Source organism: Gobio gobio (assembly GCF_949357685.1).
Source record: "Gobio gobio genome assembly, chromosome: 25".
NCBI lineage: Eukaryota > Metazoa > Chordata > Actinopteri > Cypriniformes > Gobionidae > Gobio > Gobio gobio.
In genome coordinates this window covers 6252046-6276512 of record NC_137121.1, presented here as the reverse complement: position 1 = coordinate 6276512, position 24467 = coordinate 6252046, and the positions used below count along the sequence as shown (strand labels likewise).

At 37.2% G+C, this 24467-nt stretch overlaps 1 protein-coding gene across 1 annotated transcript; it reads left to right on the top strand.

Annotated features, from left to right (window-relative positions):
* Positions 1 to 1263: 1263 nt before the first annotated feature.
* On the top strand, positions 1264 to 23904 carry epx (eosinophil peroxidase; the record flags this gene model as incomplete). Its single annotated transcript, XM_079809547.1, has 15 exons — positions 1264 to 1361; positions 1456 to 1631; positions 1707 to 1839; positions 4974 to 5103; positions 8803 to 9009; positions 10111 to 10492; positions 12004 to 12164; positions 12250 to 12508; positions 14473 to 14643; positions 16121 to 16358; positions 18825 to 19030; positions 19116 to 19280; positions 23495 to 23578; positions 23668 to 23770; positions 23847 to 23904. 15 exons carry the CDS (start codon positions 1264 to 1266, stop codon positions 23902 to 23904), a joined length of 2571 nt encoding a protein of 856 aa, XP_079665673.1.
* Positions 23905 to 24467: the final 563 nt, after the last annotated feature.

The window sequence follows — 24467 nt, the reverse complement described above, 5'->3', positions numbered from 1 at the left end:
ATAATTGTTTTGTAGTTTTTTATTTTTAATTATTATTTTAATATTCATGTTATTTTGTATAATAGTTGCATGTTTGTGTAATAATTATATATAATATAATAATTATATACTATAATTATATATTATATACTATAACTATAATTGTTACACAAATATGCAATAATTGTACAAAATAATATTAATATATTATTATATACTAATATAATTATTACATATGAAAAAAAAAACAATTAATCATCAACTACACAAATTTATATATTTTTGTATAGTTTTTTTCATGTATAATTGTTTTGTATCGTTTTTTGATTCATTATTATTTTGATATAATATTTTTGTATAATAGTTGCATGTTTGTGTAATAATTATATATAAAATATTAATTATAATATATTTTGTATAATTGTTGCATATTTGTGTAATAATTATAGATTTATATAATTTCATATATATAATTATTACACAACTATTATACAAAATAATATACATTTTAAAATAATAATGAATAAAAAAACTATACAAAACATAATTATTAAACTTGAAAAAACAATAATTCTGTTTTGTATAGTTGTTTTATTAATTATTATTTACATTTTATATTAATTTGTAAAATAGTTGCATGTTTGTGTAATAATTATATGTAATATATTAATTATATAAAGTATAACTATTGTGCAAATATGCAACAATTGCACAAAATTATATTATATACTATAATTATTACTCATGAAAAAACAATTAATCAATAACTATACAAAAATGCATATGTTTTTTCATGTATAATTGTTTTGTATAGTTTTTTTATTCATTATTATTTTAATATTTATATTATTTTGTATAACAGTTGTAAAATTATATTAATTATATAAAAACTATAATTATTACACAAATGCAACAATTATACAAAATAATAATATATACTATAATTATTACACATGGAAAAAAACAATCAACAACTGTACAAAATGTATAATAATTATAGCGTGCGTGTATGTACACATAATATAAAAAAATATATATTTTTCTTATTGCAGGAATCTTTCTCGTGCATGATAAAATCTGTATTTGTGATATTGTGTCTGCCGCTTTCATCCACATCTCACTTTCCTTCCCAGAATGCATCAGGTACTGAATTATACTTTATATGTCTAGCTAGTGTTTTTCTGTGTAAAAAATGTAAGTTTGTAGCTTCGTGCTTCCTTTGTGTTTGCCAACTGCATACACAAGCCTGACAAGTACATATAAAGTTCACAATAAGACGTTTGAATGGTTTTTCCAGTGTATTTGGGAACTAGTTTCATTCAGGAAGCTTTACGCAGAGCCAGAGAGCTGACAGATGCTGCATACGCTCACACCAATGAGAGGTGAGACGTCATAGCTCATACGATTGGAGTATATGGAAACATAACACGTTATCATGCAGTAAGAGTGTCGTTTCTATTCTCTCATTTCTGTCAGAGTGAAGGCGTCTGTATCAGACGGTTCTGTCCGACCCAGTGACCTGTTGGCCTTGTTCAAGCAAACTGGCCCGAAAACCAGAACCCACATCAGATCCGCTGAGTTTCTCGACAACACGGTAGAGCTGATAAGAGAGATGGTGTACACACACTCCATGGACAAACCCGACCTCACCGGTACACACACATTTGTGTCATACGGGACATAAACGTATGATCTTGAAGGCTCAACATGTGTTGTGTGCATTTTAGAGCTGTTGAGTGCAGAGGACATGGAGACCATACTGCAGGCTACAGGCTGCTCAACTGAGACGCAGAGACCCGTGTGTAAATCGAACTGTCTGTCCAAACGATACCGTACCATCACAGGACACTGCAACAACAGGTGCACACACACACACCAGGGTTCCCACGCTTCTTGAAAGTTCTTGATTTTCAGACATGTGGCTTCAAGGCCTGGAAAGTACTTGAAAACAAACATAGGTCCTTGAAAGTGCTTGAATTAAAGGTAGGGTAGGTAGGATTTGGTTAAAAAACGTTTTTTTCCAAATTTGTTTAAACTTTCTTTATATATCAATACATAATTAAAATGTAGGTACTCTGAAAAAGAAAGTATGAAAATTGAGTGTCTGTAGACCTCTCACGACTGTTTTAAAGACAGCTCATTATTTCCATTCACTCCACCTTCTCCCTTCTGGGCTCTTTCCAAAGCCACGCCCCCAAAACACATGAACGCGCCACGCCGACCACGATCAGCTGAAAGACGCATTATTTACCTGAGACTAGCGGAGAAGAAGGAGCATGTAGTGACATCATGTCATAATCACATGTAATAAAAAATCTAACTTCATCATTATGAATATAAACAAATAAGATGTCTTTTAGTACTCACTCTCAAGCTAGAATAACGATACTGGTAAAGTTCAAAACACACACACAACACAGTGTCTACGACACACACAGATACAAGATAAAAACATTGGTAGAGTATATAAAAACAAACCAAGGGCCGAAATAAACGTGCAGGTCAAGTTCCCGGTGAACATGGTAAAAGAGTTTAGACAGAGGGTAGTAGCTAAAGCTAACTTAGTTCTAAAAAAGTTCCTGGATGCGGTGTACTAGCTTTTACACATGCATTTTGTTATCTAAAGTTACATTTTGCGAAATTCAACGCGACAGCGATCAACTTGAGCTAAGCATATTGAGTATTTATCATCTCTACTAATGGCTCGCTAGGTGTATAACATTGTAACTTTATGCTAAGTAATGTTATGTTAGCTATATTAGGCAGCTACGTGTGCTAGTGAGACATGCTTCATGAAAACATAAACCACAAAAATGTCTAATCAAAATGAAAGATGACCTGTCCAGCAGAAATACAGCCTCTTGAACTCAAACGGGTGCGCCAGGGTTGCCAGGTTTTCACAACAAAATCCGCCCAATTGCTACTCAAAACTAGCCCAAAACAAGCCCAATCGTGTTTCTCCGGTAAAAATCGCATTTGGGGGGTAAAATATGTGTCTTTATGGTAGGGCTGCCTGCTAAAATTCGCAAATCCCGGGGCAAAACATCACATAATTGGGGTCGCTTCAACCAGCGGACATGAAAAACAGCCGCGGCAACAGTGTTTGAAGTAGCCCGACTTGGCAACACTGGGGCGCATGTGGGCGGATCCTGGAGCAAAAGCGGCGGTAGCCATGGTAGCGAGAGAGAGTGACAGTCGCCCGAGCCAATCACTTGATTCGGCCCGAACGAAAATAATGAGCGGTATTTATTGCAGATTAAAAAGTCTAGAGTCACTCGATTTTTATACTCTCTTTTTCAGAGTACTTAAATTTTAATTATGTATTGACATATAAGGACAGTTTAAACAAATTTGGACAAAAGTGTTTTAGATCCTACTTACCTACCCCACCTTTAAGCATGAACGGCATTTTGTTAGAGTAGCATGGTGCTACTACAAAAATTGGCCTTCATGCGCTGCCAAAGCCAGAACAAAACAGCATTACGGAGGAAGCTCTTTCAATATATTTCTGCTGTTCCATAAGCGTCATCTACTGTCAAAAGCCCTTTTCGGTTGGTAATTGTTTCTCGTGGGGTCAAAAGGTATTTTCATCCTTGACAGGGGCTAGTTGGAGATTTTATTGCGGCCAGAATCCAGAATGTCAGTGTTTTTCTCCCACCACCCGCATAAAAATCCCCGGCCGAATGACCTACTGTTTTTAGATAAACACCAAGGACGTGTGGTCATTTCATTGCCGTCCCAATCCACATCTCTGAGTTTTCAAGATGAGATCACTTCAAAATTCACTGTTTATATCCTTTTTGACCACTGCAGGCCACCGTACGGTTGCGCTTTGCTGTAATTTGGATGCATTTCAAAGATCTAGACTTTCATTACTGAAATGCTTGCAAGTATTTACAAGAGCAATATTTCATCACCGCTCGAAAAAGAAAAAGAAAAGCACGTAAACATTTGAAATGGGCCGTTATAGCGACAGCGATTATATATGTTTAAAGGGTTAGTTCACCCAAAAATGAAAATTCTGTCATTAATTACTCACCCTCATGTCGTTCGACACCCGTAAGACCTCCGTTCATCTTCAGACACAAATGAAGATATTTTAGTGTAAAGCTGATGCTGAGAAAGGCTTCAGATAGGCCTCCATTGGCATTCAGTACATTTACACTCCCAAGATCCATGAAAGGCACTTAAAACGTCGTTACAAAGTCCATCTCACCACAGTGACTCTACAATAATTTTACGATGCGACGACAATAGTTTTTGTGCGCAAAAAAAAATCAAAATAACACCTTTATCCAACTTGTTCTTGTCTTCCGTGTGTGCCTCCACGACGCATGCGCGAGAATATGACGTAGCGCCAGCGTTTAACATATATGTGCAGGTCTTAAAAGCCTTCAAATTGATTTTTAAAAAGGTACATGTACAGTTGATTTGATAAATTATTTTGCACATTTTTAATGCCTAACAGTTAACTTGTCGATATCTTTTCATTTAATTGGAAAATTCATGTATACAATATTATCTCTATATTTTGATGTTTTAATTAAGTAATGATTTATAAAAAAGAAAACTAAAACTAGTGTGAAATAAATGTTAAATGCAGGAATAAGAGCTGCAAACTGCATCTTTTACACCAGACTCTTTCCTCATTGGATTTTGTAAAATTACAACATTTTCCTCATTGGAAATTGTATTTTAGTTGTCAGTATATGCCTTAGCGTTACTGCATTAATGATAGACACAGGTACAGTAGGTATTTGATATATTGGCAGTAACACACCCACCTTTATCGTATTTATTGTGCTTGATTTAAAATAAAAGGTGCTTTAAAAAGTCCTTGAATCTGGTGTTTATGAAAGAGTGGGAACCCTGACACACACACACACACACACACACACATGAAGGGTCGTATGGGATGTTTGATACACACAATATCAAAATATATCATTTGTTATTCAGTTTCATTGAGCTCAGAAAACATTTTGACTTTGCAGAGCAAACCCTCAATGGGGGGCAGCAAACACCCCTTACGCCCGCTGGCTCTCGCCGGAGTACGAGGACCCTCGAGGGGCCCCGAGGGGCTGGAACCCGCAGCACACCTACCATAACTACACACTACCACCTGTAAGACTGTCCGAAAACTCATGTGGAAGTCCTCAAAGAATTATTAATCACTAGGGGTGTAACGGTACACGTATTCGTACCCAACCGTTTTGGTACAGGGTTTTCGGTGCGGTTTCCGAACGGTTCCGAATGCAATCTTTAACAGTTCATAGTCGGCTTGTTTTATGTGCAGAACACTTCAATCCTAGTTCCCACATGAACATATTAAAGGGGTGGTTGCATGCGATTTCACTTTTTTAACTTTAGTTACAGGGTTTTTCCTGGGTCAAAAATGGTCTTTGGTGGTGGTTGACACACACACACACACACACCCTACCCACGTGATCTGCGAGCGCAATACTGACAATACATTTAAAAAATGCTAGTAATTTTGATCATCTTATTTTGATATCTCGTATTATGTATGATCTCTTACATCGACGTTTGTTTCTTTTGTTCCTCGTTTTTTACACTATTTAAAGATAATTGTTTTGGTATATAATCATAACAATATTAAAAAGTAGCATTAAAAATTAACAAATAGCCTAATTTTCTGCCATATGCAATGTAAGAAAAAATTATCAGCTAGCTAATAACAACTTTGTTCTGGTTTCATCTCACTCCAGTCTAAACTAAATGATTGTAGGCTATTTATTTTACTACACATACTGTTGATAATTAAAAATAATTCTTACTATCCCCTCTTGCTAAATTGGGTGAGCACACTTGTGTCCTCACTTCAGATGCGTTCTTAGTAAATTAATAAACTGATTCGTGAGTTCAGTGTGGGACAGATCAGTTGTTCTAACCAGTCGTTAAAATGATTCGGTTCAAAGGAGTCATTAGGTCCCGAATCGGACATTAGCAGACGCGTTGTGTGCGAATCCTGTCTGTTAGAAGTTAGAACATCGCGAAAGATGTCAACACACCGAAAACACTTCATAACTGAATATAATTTGCTTCCCGTTTATTGAAAGTATGCTTTATGTCCGCTGGTCATAGAAGAGTCAACCTTTTTTGAGCGCAATTCACACCCAGCGGTAATTCTAGGAAAAAATTGTCCGAATGTGCCACGTGCAGCATGGTTTCGGTCTTCCGACCTTTTGATTTGGATTAATATGTGAAATATGAGAGAGAGCTAACACTGATTATTTTGAAGACCCAGAGAGTGCGCACGGGGGAGGAGCTCTGGTCGTTCTCTCTGTCACTCAGTCACAAGCGCAGCATCTATTCTACATCACTCATAAATCACAATAACTCATCAAATTAGGCTTTGGCGGGACAAAAAAACGTTTTGGCGGCCGCCAAAAAATGTTCAATGCAGGAAAAACCCTGAGTTAGTGTGTAATGTTGCTGCTTGAGCATAAACAGTATCTGCAAAGTTACAGAGCTGAAAGTTCAATGCAAACGGAGATATTGTCTTTTAAAGTTATGGCAGTATTATTGCCTACAAAAACGGCCGGTTTGGACTACAACAAGCTTCTTGACATCATAAACACCTGCTATTAACATGAACACGCAACAAAGTGGGCGGAGCCACGTCGCCGTCATTACGGAAGAGAAAGAGCTGCTGCAGAACTACAAACTACATTTGGCCAACCAATCTAAGACCATTGCGTTTTTTTCGGAGAGGGATGGGCTTCACAGAAGCAGGAAGCAAACCAGCCGTTCAAAGGACAGTGGAGACAGCGGTGTGGAATAAAGGTCAAATAGAAGAAAAATACGTTGTTTTAAAAAAAAAATAAGTATTAAGACATGTTATACTGCGCCCCATAAACACAACCAAGCCTAGAAAAAAACCACGGAACCACCCCTTTAAGTATTCAGTCCATTTCTTACGAAATTCAAATGATAAATGCGGTTTGATGCTCTTTAATGTGACGTGCCTGATCACTGTATAGGTGTGTCAGCTTGACATGCTTGTGAGCACGATCATCTCTTCCTAAAGAATAAACATGAATTAATATCTTAAATGGTCATGAAACCCAATGTTTCAGCAGCCGTCAGTTCTCACCACAGTTTTGAAAAGTGCTATAAAAGTGGGCGTGGTTTAGCGGCGGAGTGGAGGGGGACGAGGGGAGACTGACAGCACATCAACGGCTTCTGATTCAGACCATTTTATTTCGCTCTCATTAAAAGCATCCAAGCTTCCCACAAATGCACGCTGCTAATGACCATTAAGTTACACGCGATATACACATGGATTTGTAAGCTCACCGTTGCACAAATACACATACATCCTGTGACAGCTATAATTCAATGGATAATTAAATGCGCAGCCATTCGCAATTTGTTCTCTGCATCAGAAATATATATGAACTTTTGAGGCTTATTTTGAGGAGTTTTTATATGCAGTTTGGTCGGTTAAATGGCCTGAAACCGCGGTTACACTCACAGTGTGGATGAATCGCGTTTGTGTGAAGACTCAGGATCTATTGAAGAGAACGTATGCAACGCAGAAACTCATACAGAGCGGAAAAAACACTCGTTTTTGACTGTTTGAAGCGCCAGTCAGAGGAAAATGCCCATCAACGCGTGCGGTCATGAATTAAGCAACGCATCTTCTCATAGGACATGCAGTCTCATGAATAATTATGAGACACCGATGAGCAATCGCCGTACTATAGTACGAGAAAACGTCACATCCTATAACATTGACATGGAGACGAATTTAAGTTGAAAATAGGGCAAAAAGGTTTAAAATGAACTAGTTTTCTCCCACATTCAAAACTAACAGATGGTAACATTGTCTTCCATGATGTTCAACACACATACTTCTCTACAAATCTCAGAAAATTTGGTTTAGGGTTTCATGACCATTTAAGGTACGTTTAGGATACACTACAACTTACTGAAACGTATCATAGGTCGTGTAATCGCTCAATCAGTGTTTCAACCGCGGAAAGACGTGAATAAAACCGCTTGTAAACATTGTCCACAACCATTTTTTTCTTAGTTTGAAGATTTTTTGTTTAATAAATCTAAAGAAACTTTTTCACTATGAATACGTTTTTTCGGAATTAAATGTTAAAGGCTCTTAATGTAACCATAGATGTCGCTATAGAACCTTTATTTTTAAGAGCGTAAGCTTGACTAAAGATGAAAATTAGTCCAGAAGAGCCAATAATGATATTGAGCAGAAGTTGAGTCTTCCAGTTGCTCTCTCTTTGCAGGTGTGTCGCAGGAGGTTTTGTACACTCATAATTGTATAAATTATGTTTTCATAAAGTTGAGTCTTCCAGTATTATTTATTTGTACAGTATTATTTATTATTTTTGTAATATTTATAGATTTTTAATGTTTTGAATTAGCTTTTCTTTTTATATTTTCATGTGCTTTTATAGTTTTTGTTTTCAGTTTTAGATTTCCTTCAACTTTAACTTATTTAATCTAATATTTGCATTAATATTTTTTTCAATAGTTATATTTTTTTCACAGTGATGTCATAGAAGAACCATTTTTTGGCTCCACAGAGAACCTTTCAGTGAACATTCATAAAAGAACCATTTTTTTCTTAGTTTGAAGATTTTTTTTAAATAAATCTAAAGAACCTTTTTCACTATGAATACGTTTTTCGGAATGAAATGTTAAAGGCTCTTAATGTAACCATAGATGTCGCTATAGAACCTTTATTTTTAAGAGTGTAAGCTTGACTAAAGATGAAAATAAGACCAAATAATGGTATTGAGCAGAAGTCTTCCAGTTGCTCTCTCTTTGCAGGTCCGCAGTGTTTCGCAGGAGGTTTTGTACACTCATAATGAGAACATCTCTCTGGACACGTCTCTGTCTCATCTGCTGGTGGAGTGGGGTCAGTGGATCGATCATGACCTGACTTTGACCCCTCAGAGTCCCAGCACTGCGGCCTTTAAGACCGGAGCCGACTGCACACGCACCTGCAGCAGGGACACGCCGTGCTTCCCAATACAGGTGTGTGCGTACACTAGGGCTGTAACGATTTGACCAAAAATAAAATAAAAAAACCTTGATTAAATGAACATTTTACCTAGATTACGATTAATGAACGATTATTTTGCTGGGGTTTTTTTGTGTGTGTGCTTTTTTTGCCCTCATAAGGTTGAGTAAGTACTGTAAATATTTTCTACTATTAAAGGTGGAATTTTTTTTTCTAATGTAAAAGTGCATTTCTTTGTGATTTTAAAACACTTGAAGGAAACGGTTCAGCAGTTATTGATGTATATGGGCAGATTACTGCTTGTTGTACATCAGATACAGATATATTAGCGCAGTAGGCCTACATTACATTTATTTGAATGCATTAATGAGAGAGTGATTGTGTGTGTGAATTACTCATACCGTCTCTATTCATTATGAAGCTGTGGTTTGTACTTCAAAAGGTATTAAAATATATGCCTATAACGGTTGAGTTTCTGAGCTACTTTAGTGACTTTACTACTTTAATCACAGGACAGAATTGACACTGCGTTTCTGCGCTGCTCTCTGCGCGATCTTCACGTGATGTGCGAGCTTCTGTCTGAGTGTTCGTGTGTCACAATATATCAGGCATTAGTTCAACATAACACACATCTGATGGTCGAAAACCACTTTACTGTTCAAACTGGCAGGGCTTAAAACACATACAAAATCACTTTAAATGTTCAACCTGGCAAGCCTTTAAACGCATTTACTTGACAAACTTTATGTGAACGAAAGTGATCTGACTTCGGGGCTTGCGCGCGCCATGTGTGAGCGTTTAGGCTAAAAGAACGGCAATTAACTTACTGTATAAACTGTGTAAAACATGCAGTTATTATAGTGATTCTGGGCATCTATAAACACAGATAACTGCTCCTGCATCTCTGTGTGCCTGCAAATTGCACTCAATGTAACTGACGGGGCGGAGTCAAGTGAAAACCGAAATAACCGACATGGGAAAAATACATCGGTTAGAGGTTCTGAATGTCGGTTTTGATTATTTTTCGATTATTCATACAGCCCTAACGTACACCCTGAACACAGATGCTAGACTGTACACGCTCTGAACACCAATCTCTTTTTCTTCACGTTCAGATCCCCCTCTCCGACCCTCGCACGGGTACTCAGACCTGCATGCCGTTTTTCCGCTCTGCTCCCAGCTGTACGGGCGGCTCAGTTCCACGAGGTCACCGGGAGCAGCTGAATGCCATCACGGCATTCGTGGACGCCAGCATGGTTTACGGGAGCTCGGATGCGCTCGCTGGTGTCCTGAGGAACCTCTCATCCCCTCTCGGCCTGCTCGCCATCAATCAGTTCCACTCAGACCAAGGGCTCGGCTTCATGCCCTACCTGCCCCGCACACAACCTCACCTGGATCCCTGCGGCCCACGAGAGCGGATCAACCCCATCCTGCTACCAGAGACAGCGGAAAGGCTCAACATATCCATAGGGAATAGATCGTTCTGTTTCCAAGCAGGTTGTTGCCATTAATATTAAATAAAACAATCCCAGAGCAACAATTATTTTATATAACTCACCTTAAGGATTATTAGGAACACATACTAATACTGTGTTTGACCCCCTTTCGCCTTCAGAACTGCCTTAATTCTACCTGGCATTGATTCAACAAGGTGCTGAAAGCATTCTTTAGAAATGTTGGCCCATATTGATAGGAGAGCATTTTGCAGATGATGGAGATTTGTGGGATGCACATCCAGGGCATGAAGCTCCCGTTCCACCACATCCCAAAGATGCTCTATTGGGTTGAGATCTGGTGACTGTGGAGGCCATTTTAGTCCAGTGAACTCATTGTCATGTTCAAGAAACCAATTTGAAATGATTGGAGCTTTGTGACATGGAGCATTATCCTGCTGGAAGTAGCCATCAGAGGATGGGGACATGGTGGTCATAAAGGGATGGACATGGTCAGAAACAATGCTCAGGTAGGCCGTGGCATTTAAACGATGCCCAATTGGCACTAAGGGGCCTAAAGTGTGCCAAGAAAACATCCCCCACACCATTACACCACCACCACCAGCCTGCACAGTGGTAACAAGGCATGATGGATCCATGTTCAAATTCTGTTTACGCCAAATTCTAACTCTACCATCTGAATGTCTCAACAGAAATCAAGACTCATCAGACCAGGCAACATTTTTCCAGTCTTCAACTGTCCAATTTTGGTGAGCTTGTGCAAATTGTCGCCTCTTTTTCCTATTTGTAGTGGAGATGAGTGGTACCCGGTGGGGTCTTCTGCTGTTGTAGCCCATCCGCCTCAAGGTTGTGTGTGTTGTGGCTTCACAAATGCTTTGCTGCAGACCTCGGTTGTAACGAGTGGTTATTTCAGTCAAAGTTGCTCTTCTATCAGCTTGAGTCAGTCGGCACATTCTCCTCTGACCTCGAGCATCAACAAGGCATTTTCGCCCACAGGACTGCCGCATACTGGATGTTTTTCCCTTTTCACACCATTCTTTGTAAACCCTAGAAATGGTTGTGTGTGAAAATCCCAGTAACTGAGCAGATTGTGAAATACTCAGACTGGCACCAACAACCATGCCACGCTCAAAATTGCTTAAATCTCCTTTCTTTCCCATTCTGACATTCAGTTTGGAGTTCAGGAGATTGTCTTGACCAGGACCACACCCCTAAATGCATTGAAGCAACTGCCATGTGATTGGTTGATTAGATAATTGCATTAATGAGAAATTAAACAGGTGTTCCTAATAATCCTTTAGGTGAGTGTATATATTTATTTATTTATTTATTTTTTGGTTTCTTTTTCTATTTTAATGATTTTTTAATGTATTTATTTATTTAATTTAATTGCTCAGTTTTTATTTAATGCTGACTTTAAGGGTATTACAGCTAAAACAATATTTCAATATTTGTGTCTTTTTTAATTCAAAAATGCCCCAGCTAGTTCTTCACCCTAATGCTCTCTGATTTAAACTGGCCAGTTGATGTGCTGTTTTTGTGGGCGTGTCTCAGGTGACTCTCGGGCCAATGAGCACTTGGGTATGATCGCTCTGCACACGCTCTTTCTGAGAGAACACAACCGATTGGCTGAGGAGCTTCACAAGCTCAATCCTCACTGGAGCCCGGACACGCTGTACCAGGAGGCCAGGAAAATACTGGGCGCCATCCACCAGGTAAGATGTCCTTTTATAAAATGACAAAAAAAAAAGGTTTACTTCATTTATGCATGCATCTGACTTGCTGAATCTTGTCTGGAAGATCTTGACATGGGATCACTACTTGCCCCGTGTCCTGGGCCGCAGTGCTAACCTGGTCCTCATGCCCTCGTACAAAGGTTACGACCCCGCCGCTGACCCCAGCATCTCCAACATTTTCTCCACCGCTGCCTTTCGGTTTGCACACGTGACTGTGCACCCGGTTGTGAACCGCCTCGGACCTGATTACCGGTTGAGCCCTGAACACCCGGCTTTGCCGTTACACCACTCTTTGTTTGCATCCTGGAGGATGGTGCAAGAGGGTTCGTTTCACACACACGCTTAACTAACAGATATCACCACATTTCCCAATGTAATCACAGTACATTAAGACAATTGTTTTGTACAAGTTCTCTTAAATGTTATGTTGAAATATGCAACTGATGCATTAATTAAATATGCACTAATTTGCATCAATTTCCAGAACAGAAATCCAAACATTGTATAAAGCTAGGTTCAAAATGCAAAACTCAGAGAAAAAAAGAGAAAAAAAACTCACAGCCTTTACAGATATGTATTGTAAATTAAATCTAAAGACACTAGAAAATAATAAACACTTAAAGGTGCAGTAAGCAGTTTCTGAAATACACTGTTAGTATTTGAAATAAACCCAAACAAACACACTTCATTGCTCCACCCTCAAAATGCACAAACACGCAATGCAAGAGCGGATGTATCTTTATCATGGCTGAAGCACAGCAAAATTATGCTTTCCAAAAAATAAATTGAAGATGATTATTGAACAACAAGGAAACCATACTCAAGAGTATATACAAACGGGTTTGTTAGTCTCCAGCAGCTCCAGACAAACAGGGACACTCAAAACTGTCCTGTTTCTAGAGCTAATATTACAACAACAGCATATCAACTCTCCTTCTCCAACATGATTGGACACGCCTCCTACTGCTGATTGGATTACTTTCTCGACTCCCCCATCACTGGACACGCTCCCTACTGCTGATTGGCTCACTCTCTCCTCCCCATCATGGGTGGACACGCCCCCTACTGCTGATTGGTTCACACTCTCTCCTCCCCATCATGGGTGGACACACCCCTACTGCTGATTGGCTCACTCTCTCCTCCCCATCATGGGTGGACACACCCCTACTGCTGATTGGCTCACTCTCTCCTCCCCATCATGGGTGGACACGCCCCCTACTGCTGATTGGCTCACTCTCCCCATCATGAGTGGACACACCCCTTTCTGCTGATTGGTTCACATTCTCTCCTCCCCATCATGAGTGGACACACCCCTACTGCTGATTGGCTCACTCTCTCCTCCCCATCATGGGTGGACACGCCCCCTACTGCTGATTGGCTCACTCTCTCCTCCCCATCATGGGTGGACACGCCCCCTACTGCTGATTGGCTCACTCTCCCCATCATGAGTGGACACACCCCTTTCTGCTGATTGGCTCACTCTCTCCTCCCCATCATGGGTGGACACGCCCCCTACTGCTGATTGGCTCACTCTCCCCATCATGAGTGGACACACCCCTTTCTGCTGATTGGCTCACTCTCTCCTCCCCATCATGAGTGGACACACCCCCTACTGCTGATTGGTTCGCACTCTCTCCTCCCCATCATGAGTGGACACACCCCCTACTGCTGATTGGCTCACTCTCTTCTCCCCCATCATGGGTGAACACGCCCCCTACTGCTGATTGGCTCACTCTCTTCTCCCCCATCATGGGTGAACACGCCCCCTTCTGCTGATTGGCTCACTCTCTTCTCCCCCATCATGGGTGGACACGCCCCCTACTGCTGATTGGCTCACTCTCCCCATCATGAGTGGACACACCCCTTTCTGCTGATTGGCTCACTCTCTCCTCCCCATCATGAGTGGACACACCCCCTACTGCTGATTGGTTCGCACTCTCTCCTCCCCATCATGAGTGGACACACCCCCTACTGCTGATTGGCTCACTCTCTTCTCCCCCATCATGGGTGAACACGCCCCCTTCTGCTGATTGGCTACACGTCTACTCTGTTGTGCTGCTCGGTCGCATCCACTTTCAACAGCGTTTTTCAGAAATCCCTTACTGCACCTTTAAATGTGTGTTTTCGATGTTTTCCTTCCACTAGTCTGAAAAAAGACATTGTTATGGAAGCAAAATAGGCCAGAATTGACCAGAGCCTGTAGCCTTAATATTCATGATTGCATGCTAATGTAATGTAATGTAATGTGCATCAGGTTATGATGGATAATGATCATTTGTGTGTGTAGGAGGCATCGATCCTGTGCTGCGGGGTTTGCTCTTGTCCCCAGCCAAACTGCAGACAGCAGATCAGATGATGGTGGAGGAACTGACTGAGAGGCTTTTCCAGGCTCAGGGAGGGCTGCCACTCGACCTAGCGGCGTTAAACCTGCAGAGGGGACGAGATCATGGCTTACAAGGTGCCAGCCTATCATTAGATCACCATAGGGAGCTGCCTCACCGTCTTCTCCCTACATAGGCAGCTGCCTTCTAAGGGAGCATCCCAACAGAACTAGAACCTCACAAGTGAGGGATTTAGCACACAGGAGACTCGACTAATGCTTGCTATTGATTCGGATGCCTTGGAAGAAAGTGATGCAACACTCTACTAAGCATAACACAGAATTATTTGTGATATATAAAGTGGTCGTTTTGTTAGTGTTAGTTTGTTTCAGGTCTGAAATGCAAAAAACTCTATAAGAAAAGGAAAACAAGTCATTTTATATACAGAAATACAGAATTATTGGGCAAAATGGTCTATTTTTATTAGTATGTGGCTTAAAACTTTACAAAATAGCAGTACTTATCTAAAAAACACAGTAGTCTATTAATTATAAAAAATCAGGGGGAAAATATTTACATTTTCTGAACATAACTTTTTTGATAAATACAATTTTTCTGATAAATAACATTATATTAATTTAAAACGTAAATATTAATGATAAAATATTAAACACTTTGTTACATATTAAAATTTAATTAAATATAGAAATTGACTAATTCAAATTTTTTTATTGGTTATATCAAATATTGATGAATGATCCACTCATTTGTTTTGGACGTTAGGACATTCTTTAAACTAGACTAAGCTAAACTAAATTAAATATTATTAAATATTAAATGTAACATAACATTAGAATAAATATTAAATTAAATAAATATTAATGATAAAATATTAAACAATTAACGTTAAATATATAAATGCATTAAGTATAATTTAATAGTAAATAAATATTAACTACAAACAATGTTTTTATTGGTTATTTCAAATATTGATGGACATTCCACTCATTTGTTTTGGACATTTAGACTAAATTTAATTTAAATTAACATTAGATTCGATTAAATGGTAAATATTAATTACAAAATTACATTAATATTAATGTAAACACTTTCTTCTTTTTTTTCTTTATTCCATTGATTATGTTAAAATGTATTAAAACTCCTGTTATGTTTACACTCATAAAACTATAAAGTTTGCAAAAAAATTGCAATAATAACTTGCATGACATTAAATAATGATAAAAAATCAAGTAAATTAAAAGAAAAATGTACATACTTTATGTCATGCAAGTTATTACTGCAACATGACATTTTGTAAGATAATGTCAGGAAACTCAATTAAGGTTTGAAGTAAGACCAATTATTGTGTATCTAACACAGTAGTCTATTAATTATAAAAAATCAGGGGGAAATATTTACATTTTCTGAACAACAAAATCTTTTTAAAATGATTTTTTCATGACATAAGAAGGTATGTACATTTACTTATCACTATAATTTGAACTATTTAATAACAGTTTGCTGATTTTATTTCCTTATAATTGACTAATTTCCAGATGAGGAAATTACAGAGGATGCTGTGCTAGACTTGCAGTTATTTAATTCTCTCCACAGGTTACAGTGCATGGCGAGAACTCTGCGGCCTCTCTGCCCCGGCGAATGAGTCTGATTTAGCGGGGATTCTGGGTAATGTAGTTCTGGCCAGGAAGCTTCTGCATCTGTATGGAACAGCGAAGAACATAGACGTGTGGGTGGGGGCCATCTCAGAGCCCGCTCTGCCTGGGGGCCGTGTGGGGCCGCTGCTGGCCTGCCTGATCGCCAAACAGTTCACAGCGCTCCGAGACGGGGACAGGTACTCTTGTGTATTTAAACGTTCAGTCTGGCATGATATGAAGTTAGGGTGACCACCTGTCCCGCTTTGCGTTGTCCCGCACAGCATTTTCACCCCTTGTCCCGCATGTCGCATATTGAGAAAATGTCCCGCATTTTCACCCGTCTGTTGATTTTTAATGATCATATTGAGAAAACATGAATGCGTTCTTTTGCCTTTTTAAGAAAGCATTTTATTTATTATTTTTGCGGCACCGTTTTTCACCTATATTTAACAGCGCTTCGTCAGAAGTAACATCCCGCCTTACACAAATACAAAAGCCGTTTTTTAAACCATATCCAATGGTTGAAAAGAAAGGAGTAAACACGGTCACTAGTAGGTTGTGACGGCTGTCAATCAAAATGTGGAGCAGTGATTCGTTCCATGTGTTCCCTTTAAAAAAAAAAAAAAAAAAAAAAAAAAAAATATATTATATATATATATATATATATATATATATATATATATATATATATATATATATATATATATATATATATAAATAAAAACTACACCCCCCCACAGTTCTGTATATATATATATATATATAAATAAAAACTACACCCCCCACAGTTCTGTATATATATATATATATATAAATAAAAACTACACCCCCCCAAAAAAAAACTACACCCCCCCACAGTTCTGTATATATATATATATATATAAATAAAAACTACACCCCCCACAGTTCTGTATATATATATATATATATAAATAAAAACTACACCCCCCACAGTTCTGTATATATATATATATATATATATATATATATATAAATAAAAACTACACCCCCCCACAGTTCTGTATATATATATATATATATAAATAAAAACTACACCCCCCACAGTTCTGTATATATATATATATATATAAATAAAAACTACACCCCCCACAGTTCTGTATATATATATATATATATATATATAAATAAAAACTACACCCCCCCCACAGTTCTGTATATATATATATATATATATAAATAAAAACTACACCCCCCCCACAGTTCTGTATATATATATATATATATATATATATATAAAAACTACACCCCCCCACAGTTCTGTATATATATATATATATATATATATATATATATATATAAATAAAAACTACACCCCCCCAAAAAAAAACTACAACCCCCCACAGTTCTGTATATATATATATATATATATATATATATATATATATAAATAAAAACTACACCCCCCCCAAAAAAAACTACACCCCCCCACAGTTCTGTATATATATATATATATATATATATATAAATAAAAACTACACCCCCCCACAGTTCTGTATATATATATATATATATAAATAAAAACTACACCCCCCCCCAAAACATTTTTTTATTTATATATATATATATATATATATATATATATATATATATATATATATATATATATATATATATATATATATATATATATATATATATATATATATATATATATATATATATATATATATATATATAAATATATATATATATAAATAAAAACTACACCCCCCCACAGTTCTGTATATATATATATATATATAAATAAAAACTACACCCCCCCACAGTTCTGTATATATATATATATATATAAATAAAAACTACACCCCCCCACAGTTCTGTATATATATATATATATATAAATAAAAACTACACCCCCCCACAGTTCTGTATATATATATATATATATATATAAATAAAAACTACACCCCCCCACAGTTCTGTATATATGTATATATATATATATAAATAAAAACTACACCCCCCCACAGTTCTGTATATATGTATATATATATATATATATATATATATATATATATATATATATATATATATATATATATATATATATATATATATATATATATATATATATATATATATATATATATATATAAATAAAAATTACACCCCCCCACAGTTCTGTATATATATATATATATATAAATAAAAACTACACCCCCCCACAGTTCTGTATATATATATATATATATATAATAAAAACTACACCCCCCCACAGTTCTGTATATATATATATATATATAAATAAAAACTACACCCCCCCACAGTTCTGTATATATATATATATATATAAATAAAAACTACACCCCCCCCCAAAACATTTTTTTATTTATATATATATATATATATATATATATATATATAAGATTAACTAATTTAATGTTGTTTTATTTGTTTCATTATTTATTTAGTTGGATTTTAGATGCACTTGGTCAGAACTGTTTCAAAAGTAGTTATCTGCATGATGCCTGCAACCTTTGGGCTCAGTGATGTTGGATTTAAGATTATACAACAGTTTCAGGTTATGTTTTAGTGTTGGTAACATGTCCCACATTGTCCCGCACAAACTTAGTAATCGTCCCACATTTGGTTTGTTTGATGGTGGTCACCCTATATGAAGTACATGATTAATTTGGGTTAAGGTACTGGTGGCAGAATGAAGGCGTGTTCAGCTCTGCTCAGAGAGACGCTCTCCGCAATACATCTCTGTCCCGGATCATCTGTGACAACACACACATCCGTCTGGTGCCCTTTGACCCCTTCGCACACACACTCCGCCCTGACGACCTGCTGCCCTGCACACGCATCGCCCACATGAACCTCTCAGCGTGGAGAGAACCAGACGCAGGTATTAGCGACCGAGAGAATAAAAGTAATCCTTTTATTTCAAGTGCTTTATTCATATTCCCCCTATATTTCTGTCCCGTTTTCAGACGCGGTGTGTGGGGCGGTCCCGCGGTTGCCTCTGGGTTTCTCTGTGCTGTGTGACTCTGCTGTGATGTATCAGTGTCCTACTGGATACCTGCTCCAGGGAGCCGCACACATCACATGTGACCCCGAAACTCACAAGTGGAGCCCACAACCGCCCACCTGCCAAGGTCTCTGCGCATGTGTTTTCTTTTGGACGTTAGGACATTCTTTAAACTAGACTAAAGTAAACTATATTAAATATAAAATATAGCATTAAATATTAAATGTAAAATAACATTAGAATAAATATTACATTAAATAAATATTAATTATAAAATATTAAACAATTAATATTAAATAAATACATGCATTAAGTATTATTTAAAGGGTTAGTTCACCCAAAAATGAAAATTCGGTCATTAATTACTCACCCTCATGTCGTTCGACACCCGTAAGACCTCCGTTCATATTCAGACACAAATGAAGATATTTTAGTGTAAAGCTGATGCTGAGAAAGGCTTCAGACAGGCCTCCATTGGCATTCAGTACATTTCCTCTCCCAAGACCCATAAAAGGCACTTAAAACGTCGTTACAAAGTCCATCTCACCACAGTGACTCTACAATAATTTTACGATGCGACGACAATAGTTTTTGTGCGCAAAAAAAAATCAAAATAACGACTTTATCCAACTTGTTCTTGTCTTCCGTGTGTGCCTCCACGACGCATGCGCGAGAATATGACGTAGCGCCAGCGTTCGGGAATCCATGAAATGCACACTTTAGTCCGATTTTGAGCACTACGCCGAGACCTAAAGCACGATCAATGTAGATTCAACAGCTTAGACACGCGCGTCTTCCTCTGCTTGTAAACAAATCGCTTCTGGGTCATGTGTCCGAACGCCGGATCTGCGTCATATTCTCGCGCATGCGTCGTGGAGGCACACACAGAAGTCGAGAACAAGTTGGATAAAGGTGTTTTTTGAATTTTTTTTGCGCACAAAAACTATTGTCGTTGCATCGTAAAATTATTGTAGAGTCACTGTGGTGAGATAGACTTTGTAACGACGTTTTAAGTGCCTTTTATGGGTCTTGGGAGTGTAAATGTAGGCCAATGGAGGCCTGTCTGAAACCTTTCTCAGCATCAGCTTTACACTAAAATATCTTCATTTGTGTTCTGAAGATGAACGGAGGTCTGACGGGTGTCGAACGACATGAGGGTGAGTAATTAATGACAGAATTTTCATTTTTGGGTGAACTAACCCTTTAATAGCAGTGTTGGGTATAGTTACTTTGGAAAGTAGTTAGTTAGGTTACAACGTAACCATCAATTAAAAGTAATCAGTTATGATACAGCGTTACCTATTCATAAAAGTAACGCGTTAGAGTACTCATGCGTTACCAAAAATTAAAAGCCGTTTGCAGCGGCTCACACATGACAGACACAGCCCCCGGCCCCTTTAAATGCACCTAGAAGTCGTGACTCCTGACAGTGATTAACGTCAGTCATCCGACTAAATTAACACTGCAGGATAACAATAACAGGAAAGACAGTCAGCAATAGGCTATTCCAAATGGCGTTTTGTTTATTTATTATCACAGAACATATTATTAATCAAAATTCGCTACTGTATATTATGAGCACCACAAGATAACTCCTGATTTTTCTTTAACTTTAAATAATGCAGTTATCAAAGTACAAGTATGCTTACTTGTAAACACAACCTTAAACAGGCTTGCAGATTTAAATCCATTTAGAAATTATGAACAACCAGCCAGCCAACGATCTAACAGAAATTAACAGCTGCCTGTCAAACAAAAATGATAACAAACCAAATTAAATCCTTCACTGCCACACAGGCAAATGACAAATCGCTTAATAGCCGAACTAATTATTATTTAAGTGTCACTCACAGTCACAAGCCTAAATTTGCTTTAACACAGTCCTCTTACATTTACTCTTCAAAGTAGTGATTAAAACGGAGCAGAAGCAGATTTTTGAAACGTTTGTCCGACAGTCGATTTCTCCTGGGAGGAAGAACGAGACTCCCGAGGCTGAAAAGCCAGAGTGCTAGATTGGAGTTTGGATGCGAGATGTTTTTTTAAATTTGAGGTAGAATTTTTGGCGGTCGACAGAAGCTTTTCACCAATGCAGAGTAGGGATGCACGATATTGGATTTTTGCCGATATCCGATATGCCGATATTTTTCAGCTAATTTTGGCCGATGCCGATATCGATACCGATATATGTTTATTTGTTCCCCTTTGTTTGGAAACCACCATTTTGAGTTTTTTTTTTCATTCTGGTTTCAGATTTCTGAGGTCTCCTTAGTAAAAGGACACTTGTTAAAGATAAATAAATGTTAATAAAGTTATTTTTATAATAAGAGTATATTAAAAGCGCTGAAAATAACAATAATAAAGTCAGTAATTTTTCAACCCAGACAGATGCAGTTGTAATCTAAATATTTTATTTTTGGATTTAATGTTTGTGCACATGAAGTGGGGGTGGCATGGGATCAGTTGATGCTGTATTTAGCTTCAGATAAATTTTTTTTACAATTATTTTAGAGCTCCTTGGATTATTTTTCATCATCAATTTCATAAAATTTTATTTACATTGCCCCCACTAAATAGGCTATATATAACATTTTACCGGTCGGGCACTAGGACCTGGAGGAGCTTCAGCTGCTGTAGAGGCTGCTGCGTGCACTATAGAGTGGGGAGATGCGATTGTGCTTGTTTTGGGCTAGTTTTGTTGTGAAAACCTGGCAATCCTGCGTTGATTCACAAATTCAAGGCAGCATTTAAAAAACTGTCAATATAAATCACCATACATGCAATGCATTTGCTTGTTTTCACTTGAAGAATGGCCACACGGCTGACGTGATCTTATCGCTATAGAAGTCCTTGCACACGTGAGTTATTGCAGGTGCATATCAACATGTTATCATATCGGCATAATTTTTTCATATCGGCCGATATTTTATATTTTAAGCGTTTATCGGCCGATTCCGATGTCGTGCCGATAATATCGTGCATACCTAACACAGAGTGTGCATTTTACCGTTATGTTCTTTTCTTTTTCGTTGACAAATTGAAAATAATGTGCGTACTTCCATAAACCAAACGCTGTCCTCTCTACCATCTTGCCGGGAGTTTGAAAAAAAAAAACCACACACACACAGGCGCAGGGCACAGACGTATCACAGCCATTGACTTTACGATCACAGAGCTTCGGCTCCGCTACATCCGCAGGTGGCACAGTAGACCTAGGCCTACTGTCTGACAAAAAGCAGGCTACAGTCGGGATTTTCCTTTCCTTAAAATAACAGATTACTTTTTTTTTAAATAACGAAGTTACTGATTACTTACGCACAAAACTAACGCGTTAAGTTACACATTTCAGGAAAAAAGTAATTCGAGTACTCTAACGCGTTACCCACAACACTGTTTAATAGTAAATAAATATTAACTACAAACTTGGATATTTCAAATATTGATGAACGTTCCACTCATTTGTTTTGGACATTTAGACTAAATTTAATTTAATTTAATTTAAATTAACATTAGATTCGATTAAATGGTAAATATGAATTACAAAATTACATTAATATTAATGTAAACACTTAGAGTGTTTATTCTTTTTTTCTTTATTCCATTGATTCCGTTAAAATGTATTAAAACTCCTGTTATGTTTACACTCATAAAAGTTTAAAGTTTGCAAAAAAATTGCAATAATAACTTGCATGACATTAAATAATGATAAAAAATCAAGTAAATTAAAAGAAAAATGTACATACTTTGCAAGTTATTACTGTAACATGACATTTTGTAAGATAATGTCAGGAAACTCAATTAAGGTTTGAAGTTAGACCAATTATTGTGTATCTAAGTGTTTACAGTAATATTAATGTAATTTTGTAATTAATATTTACCATTTAATCGAATCTAATGTTAATTTAAATTAAATTTAGTCTAATGTCCAAAACAAATGAGTGGAACGTTCATCAATATTTGAAATAACCAATAAAAACATTGTTTGTAGTTAATATTTATTTACTATTAAATTATACTTAATGCATGTATATATTTATTATTAATTGTTTAATATTATATCATTTAATATTTATTTAATTTAATATTTATTCTAATGTTATTTTACATTTAATATAATATTTAATATACTTTATTTTTTATCATTATTTAATTTCCTATTATCTCTCTCCTATAATTTGAAATATTTAATTATAGTTTGCTTTTTTTTTCTAATAATTGGCTGATTAAATACATTAGATTATATGCTAAATATTAATGACAATATTAAATGAAATTAAAATTTGAAACGGACTGGTTCATCTGCCTCCTCGTTTATTAAAACAGTGTTTTTATTGGTTATTTCAGATATTGATGAATGTTCCGCTCATCCGCCCGTCTGCCCTCCACACCTTCAGTGCCTCAACACACCTGGAGGTCACACCTGCACAGGTGAGCAGCTGCCACGCCCATAACCAGCAGTCTCCTCAACCTATGGCATATTAATCACATAAATGACCTGTTATTCGTTGCATATGTAGAACCTGCAGCTCCGCCCCTTTCTGCCTCCTCCATTGTCGCGTCAGTGATGTCAGTCCTAGGGGGCGTGGCTTTGATCGTGCTCTTCCTCGCATGCTACAAAAGGTGTGTACGAACCGCCACTTCACGCAGGTGTTTTGTTTGTGTAAGCGTACTTATACTCTGAATGTCAATCCTGCAGAGTTTTCCTTGGGAAAGCCGAGATGGCGAAGGCAGAATGCTGTCAGAGGAGAAGATGAAATGGAGTCAAGGGGAAATGTGCAGTTTGGTCACAATCGGTCTGTGTTTACATAACCACAGTATCGTCTCACTGTGCTCAACCTGAAACACTGGACAGAGAAACACATGAATGAAACGTGTCCAAGCCTGCAAAGCATTTTTAACATTTCTCCCAGTGTCCTCGCCCTTGAGACGAGCTTTTGTCTGCGGTGAATCTGCCTTCGGCTCTCCCACGTGTGACGTCACATCAGCTGATGTACAAAAATCCTTGCTTTGTTTTAGCTTAGCCTTGATTTTATTGAATTCCTATACATATTGAGACTGTGTATATATATATATATATATACAGTACCGGTCAAAAGTTTGGAAACATTACTATTTTTATTGTTATTGAAAGAGTCTCTTATGCTCATCACGCATTTATTTGATGAAAAATACAGTAATATTGTGAAAAATTATTACAATTTAAAATAATTTAATATACTTCAATGTGTAATTTATTCCTGTGATCAAATCTGAATTTTCACCATCATTTAGTATCACAGGTTCCAAAAAAAATTTTCACCCAAAAACGGAAAACACA